We start from the raw sequence: 6,216 nt of genomic DNA on the forward strand, positions 1-6,216 counted from the left end.
CCATATATAGAAAGTATTTAATTACCGTGAAAAAACATATATATATTTTAACAGAAGCCATTAACCATGCATTTGGAGATGCAATTTAATTGACCAATGCCAAAATAACTAGGATTTATTCCCACTAAATTATTGTGGTGATAGGATTATCACATAAAATTGCAATGACAATATTATTGAGAAATATATTAACCAAAAGGGCAATTTGGGTAAGCCAATACAGTCTATATAGTATATATATTGGGGGTGAGAAGAAACTGGGGCATTCATGTGGAAAAGCAAACAGTAGGATCCTATAGATTTGAGAGCTCATCTTTTTAACACCCTCAGAGCGGAGAGTTGAAAAACACAAACATCTATGGTTTCTAGGGAGCACAAGAGAGCAGAACTGCATGAAAAACTGCAACTTCTTCGTTCCATTACTAACTCTCATGCTGTAAAATTCCCTCCATATTGTTTCTTCTTTGAATTCTGCAGGCGTGTATATATAGCTACTGTTAGTTTTGATAATTCTGTGTTAATTGGATTTCTGGGGCCTATCTGCTAAATAATTATATATGTACACATTTATATTTGGCATTTTTATGCAAACTATAATATGTGTTGCAGATGAACAAAGCATCGATTGTAGTAGATGCATCAAAGTATATCCAAGAGCTCAAACAGAAAGTTGAAAGACTGAATCAAGATATAGCAGCTGCACAATCTTCAAATTATCGAAATCATTTGCCTATGGTACTATTTTTACATCTTTTTTTTCTATTATTTTTTAGCTTTTCTCTTTCGTTGTTGAGTCGTATCCATCTATTGCACTGTTCTTCAATCTTCTTTCCACCCTCTTTTTCAGAATGGTAAAAAGTATTCGTACATGCAGTGACTAATGAATTGGTTTCCATTTTAATCGTTTCTTTTTCACATGTATGTTTTATAGCAGGTTACAGTGGAAACCCTAGAGAAGGGTTTTATGATAAATGTATTTTCAGACAAGAGCTGCCCAGGTCTGCTTGTTTCTGTATTGGAAGCCTTTCAAGAACTGGGTCTTAATGTTCTTGAAGCTAGGGTTTCTTGCAGTGACAGTTTTCGATTACAAGCTGTTGGGGGTGAGGTAATAACCTAAACCCATTTTTTCTATAATATAGTATTAAATACAATTATGATTTTTTGTTATCATAATATATATTACATCAATGATTATATTTTTTTTCTTTGCAGAATGAAGAGCAAAGTGAATGTGTTAATGCACAAGTGGTGAAACAAGCAGTGTTGGAAGCTATTAAGAATTGGAGTGAAAGTAGTGAACAACAAGAGTACTTATAATGGATATTTTTGTTGTTATATATCCATTAACTTTCTTAATTCCACATGCATATATTTCTTTCAAATTATGTAGGGTTCTAATTGGAAATAATGTTTTTTTAATCAGCTATTAATCCCCAATGTAAAAAAAAGTTGAGTATTAAGTGAAGGTTAATTATGTTATATCTATGGCTTGAAGAGCATTAATTATAATCAAAGAACCAGGCTAAGATGAGTAATAATACTTGGGAGGTTTTCCTCACATGGTGCATGTAGTTGCCATGCATGCTTGCATATTTTAAATTGCAACTTGCAAGGCTGTTTATTGGCATTTATGATAAATTATGATACGTTTATGAGATTTTGGTGGCCCTTCGGCGAACCAAAAATTAGACTCTAATCAGAGATTTAAATTAGTTTGTATTTGTGTTTTCGGTCATATTGCATTTATCGCTATTATGGGTATAATTGGTGATATTGCAGTCATTGCAAGTACTGTGGTTGTGAATTTTTAATAACATATGCTATTATGGACATAACAATTGTGGATATCGCAACTACGGACAATGTCGTTACCACTGCATAACAGTCATTGTTGTAGTTACCAACCATTATTTAAGTAATTGTTCCAAATAAAAAGTGAAGGCAACTTCATGATAACAAGTATTGAGAAAAATAAGTCTTAATAACAAGTATTAAAAAAAGTAAATTTTAAGAGTATGCTCATAATAACAAATTTTGAAAAAATTTGGACCTCTAATAAAAAGTACTAAAAGTTTGGACTCATATTAACAAATAAATATTAAAAAATAAATTAATTTTTAAAAGTATGTCCCTAATAAAAAATATTGAAAAATTGGGCCTTTAATAACAATGTTAGAAAAATATTAGCAAAATATTAGACACTTATACAAATATTATAAAAACAAATAAATTTTAAGAGTAAGCCCCTAATAACTACGTTGGTTATCTCCTTCGTCACAACTCGTTCTTCACTCTCTTTCTCCTTCTCCTTCACTACATTCATCATTTGTCTTAGTTTCATATCCAAAAAACAAATCCTCATTTTCGTTTAATTTACACATTTATACACAAAAAAACACAGAAAGGATAAAAAAGAATCTAATATGGATCTTCTTCTTCACCCCCCATAGCTTTTATCTTTGTTACTATCCATTTTTTTCGGCGCCATCATTGCATGTTCATCGTTCGACCGATGAAATCCCAACCTCCATTATTCAACTCCCAAGCTTAAAACATCTCGATTTAAGCAAAAATCTCCTCAACGGCGAGATTCTTGCTAACTTCGGCAACCTCAATATTTTGAGTCGTGATTTACTGAGTTGAAACCAACTCACCGAAAAAATCCCAACTTCCATCGGCAACGTGTACTAATTACCTGACCTTGATTTATCAATAAACAAGATACGAGTCAAATACCCACTCAGCTAGGTAAAATGAAGGTGACTGACATGTTTTCCAACGGATTATCGACGCGGTGTTTGGGAACCCTGGTGTGGATATCTTGATCGTAAGCCAAAACTCCCTCGAAGGGGAAGAAGAATCAGTTTACATAAAAAGGTCAATGGCTTCCATCAATTCTCCACCATTAATTAGTGATCAGATATGTGATCAGTAAGCATTTAACAGTCCAACTCAGCTTTTTTTTCATTGAATTTAACGGCAGTTAATGTTGAGTTATCATTTTGTTACAAATAGATAATGTTAGTGACCAATTTATAACTTTTGAAAGTTTAGTGGGAAAATAAAAAGTTTCTTAACCTTCAAGACCATTCGCGTAGTTTACTCTAATAAATATTGGAGAAAAATTAAACCCCTAATAACAAGTATTAAAAATAATTGGATCCTATAACTAATAAAAAACTATATTTTTACAAATATAATACACTATAAAAATTATGGTCCTTGGGCAGGTACCCCTCTTGCCCATGCCCAAATATGACCCAGATAAATCAAGTTTTTTCCCCCACAAACTTTACATATTAATCTACAACCATGTATATAAATTTTATGCACTTACTTCCCTCTTTGTTTTCATCAAAATTTAAATTTTATTTTCTGTAAATTTTTAATATGATTATGAATATTTCATGTTTAAAAAACTAGTAAAATTTAAGTACATTGATATTATTATACCTCTGGTTGTCCCTTTCTCAAATCACCAACTCTTCACCCTTAAATCTTCGGATTGACTCCTTCCCCTATTAGAGCTTCTAGGAAACTATATCCTCTAGGCTAAGGAGCATCATAGCCTCTAGGCTAAGGAGCATAAGATAAGACTTCTGACAGGTCCACATGACTTAATAGAACGAAATTTAAGATCTGATGATCATAAATATTTAACTCCTTAACATATAAGTAGTCATAATTACCCTACACCTAACATCGTCAACTAAGTTCACTATAAATTCCTCTTAGTCCAATTGAAAAAGGGGATCCTTTTACTTTTTCCATCTTCTTCTTCACTCCCATATCATATATCCTATTTTATTTCTTTATCTCCCCCAGAAAAAAAATCAATCGATAGTCTTTTTTTACCAATTATGACTTTCAATTCAATTCAGAATGAATGAATTGTCAACTATCAGCGATATTAATACTCTTTGATACATTAAATTAAACCATATTTATAATGTTACGTAGATAACAAGTTGAAACATAAAAATAAATAAACTTTAATTCAATTTATATAATCATCATTAAATGATAATAGAGTATATATTTGAATTCCAATATTAAAAATATTTAGGGTAAGGTATATAAATGGTCCCTGGGTATATTGTGTAACACCCTAGACCAGTATAACACACAGTCGACCGATTTAAGTTGCTACACATAATCACAAAAGTGGCTGACCAACACCTTATTCTTTCTTGTACTATAAAACGACCATTTCCACAATAAAAACATCCATAAAATAAATATATAATTTAAATCTTTATATTGGGGAGCTCCCAAAAATAAATATTTACAATCAAAACATTACAGACCGACTCTTAATAAAATTTATGACTCAATTGATACAACATGGTTTATAAAATATACATGCCCTTCAAAAACTACGGAGACGTACTTTGAATTTGCACTGAGTCTGGACCTTGATCCATTTACTACTACTCGAACTCTCAATCAACTGACCTACCCACGGAAAACAATATGAATGTTCAGTGTCACACTAACAACTAAAACATACTAAAAGTTTATAACTGGAATGCTCAAGCTAACAAGTTTGTTGTTATCTGGTATATTATTGTCTGATCTACTGATATGTTCTGTTCTGGTTTGCTTTAGTGAGTATACTCGTATACTCAACCTCTACTCTATGGTAGACATCTTGGTATGGCTAAGGGTTCTGCATCTCGGAGCTCACATACCCCTCTAGTCTACCGAGAATGTGGCCCCCGGAATCTATGCATCGGACACTACACTCTCGACTAGCCCACTCCTTGAGTGTCGGACCTTGCACCTAAACCAGTTAGAGACAAAGCAATGTACATATGTATTGTAATTCTCATGACTCAATAGGTGACAAGCTGTGGAGAAACTATTATTTCTATTTAAATCTGAAAAAGGTAGAATCTGCATTTTTTTCAATAAAAAATAAATAAATAATTCAACATTTATATCATGAGAATTAATACTTTTATAATGTAAGGTTTCAATTCGTAAGTTGCAAAGCTAGTGATCTTAAACTCTTAAAGAAAATTAAAATTAAAATATAATTTTTATATTTTTTTTAATAAATTCTAAATCTAATCCTATTCCTACTTAGAGGGAGAGGGAGAGGAGATATATATTAAAATATATGTTTTAAATAAGTGTGGTTTTTAACTATTTATTAAATATTATTAAAACTACAGAAAAACACAAATATCATTATAATAATATTAACTATAATTTAAAACAATAATCATTTAATAATTTTTAATTGAATATTAATATAAATGATTGTATTTGTTACAGGGCTAGAGTTTTGACTAGCTGATTCGTGCAAGTCTTAGACACTTTCTCAATTGAATGGATGCCTAAGTAAACCTTCATTGTATCCTTGTGGAAAATTTAGCTCATGAACCGAAGAACAAACTATTTAGGATTGGATAATATGCGAAAGCGTAAACACTGTCGGGGCTATTTAAGCCATCAAGAGAGGCAACAAGGCACAAAGAGACTAAGAAACTAGAAACAAAGTGCCAAGAGAGAAATAAAATGACTCCTTTTTCGGTTTTAGTTGTAATTCTAAAAATGGTTTCATGAAAATGACTAATTTTTCAATTTTGGTTGTCGCGGCCATCTCTCGGGTCAGTCCAAAATTGGGCTTCGACTTGAAATAATGGGTTATAGTCGCCATCGATCATTTTAAAAATATTTAGGTGGATCGGACACCCTCTTACCTAATCTGTGATTTACCATAAATGTGTCGGATTCGGGAGTCGGTTACAGTCAAGGAAGAATCAGCACATTTGTACTACCCTTTCGATACCAATTAATTTGTCGGTTGTTTTCATTGCGAAAATTAAAATTAAAATTAAAATTCAAAAATTCAATTCGAATTAATATCCTCTGATTAATTGAAAGTGTCCCCTAAAAAGTCAAAAATATTGTTAGATTGTAAAAAAAATGAAAAAAAGGAAAAATACTAATATAATAATAATAAATAATTAAATAAAATAGACGAATAAAGACAAATGAAATTGAGATTAAAAAATAAAAATAAAATACGATATAATATAAAAAGAAAAAACATAACAAAAATTTAGGAAATACCAAAAAGGTTCAATTTTGAAATAAAAAAATGTAAAAGGATCACACAGTAATTATAAAATAAACTAAAGCCAAAATCACAAAATGTTAAATAATACATGCACCATAAATGTAAATAACCCCTAAATCATATACTGA

General features: G+C 31.0%; 1 protein-coding gene across 2 annotated transcripts; it reads left to right on the forward strand.

Moving 5' to 3' along the window:
- The first annotated feature begins 285 nt into the window (after nucleotides 1–285).
- LOC120195695 (transcription factor SCREAM2-like) lies at nucleotides 286–1,479 on the forward strand. Of its 2 annotated transcripts, none has more exons than XM_039197638.1 (4): nucleotides 286–436; nucleotides 610–735; nucleotides 935–1,105; nucleotides 1,213–1,479. In XM_039197638.1, exons 1-4 carry the CDS (start codon nucleotides 359–361, stop codon nucleotides 1,315–1,317), a joined length of 480 nt encoding a protein of 159 aa, XP_039053569.1. In that variant the 5' UTR covers nucleotides 286–358; the 3' UTR covers nucleotides 1,318–1,479. The 2 variants fall into 2 exon arrangements, with proteins under 2 accessions (XP_039053569.1, XP_039053568.1); XM_039197637.1 differs by having other exon boundaries at nucleotides 287–436; nucleotides 932–1,105.
- Nucleotides 1,480–6,216: the final 4,737 nt, after the last annotated feature.

The sequence above is a fragment of the Hibiscus syriacus genome, unplaced genomic scaffold (assembly GCF_006381635.1).
Source record: "Hibiscus syriacus cultivar Baekdansim isolate YM2019G1 unplaced genomic scaffold, ASM638163v2 tig00117017_pilon, whole genome shotgun sequence".
NCBI classification, from domain to species: domain Eukaryota; kingdom Viridiplantae; phylum Streptophyta; class Magnoliopsida; order Malvales; family Malvaceae; genus Hibiscus; species Hibiscus syriacus.

What these genes read in the sequence shown, in the direction of transcription:
- LOC120195695 (XM_039197637.1), top strand. Translation starts at nt 359, where the DNA reads ATGGTTTCTAGGGAGCACAAGAGAGCAGAACTGCATGAAAAACTGCAA. An exon ending in CCATTACTAACTCTCATGCT is followed by an intron (nt 437 to 609) that starts GTAAAATTCCCT and finishes TATGTGTTGCAG; the next exon opens with ATGAACAAAGCATCGATTGT. An exon ending in TACAAGCTGTTGGGGGTGAG is followed by an intron (nt 1,106 to 1,212) that starts GTAATAACCTAA and finishes TTTTCTTTGCAG; the next exon opens with AATGAAGAGCAAAGTGAATG.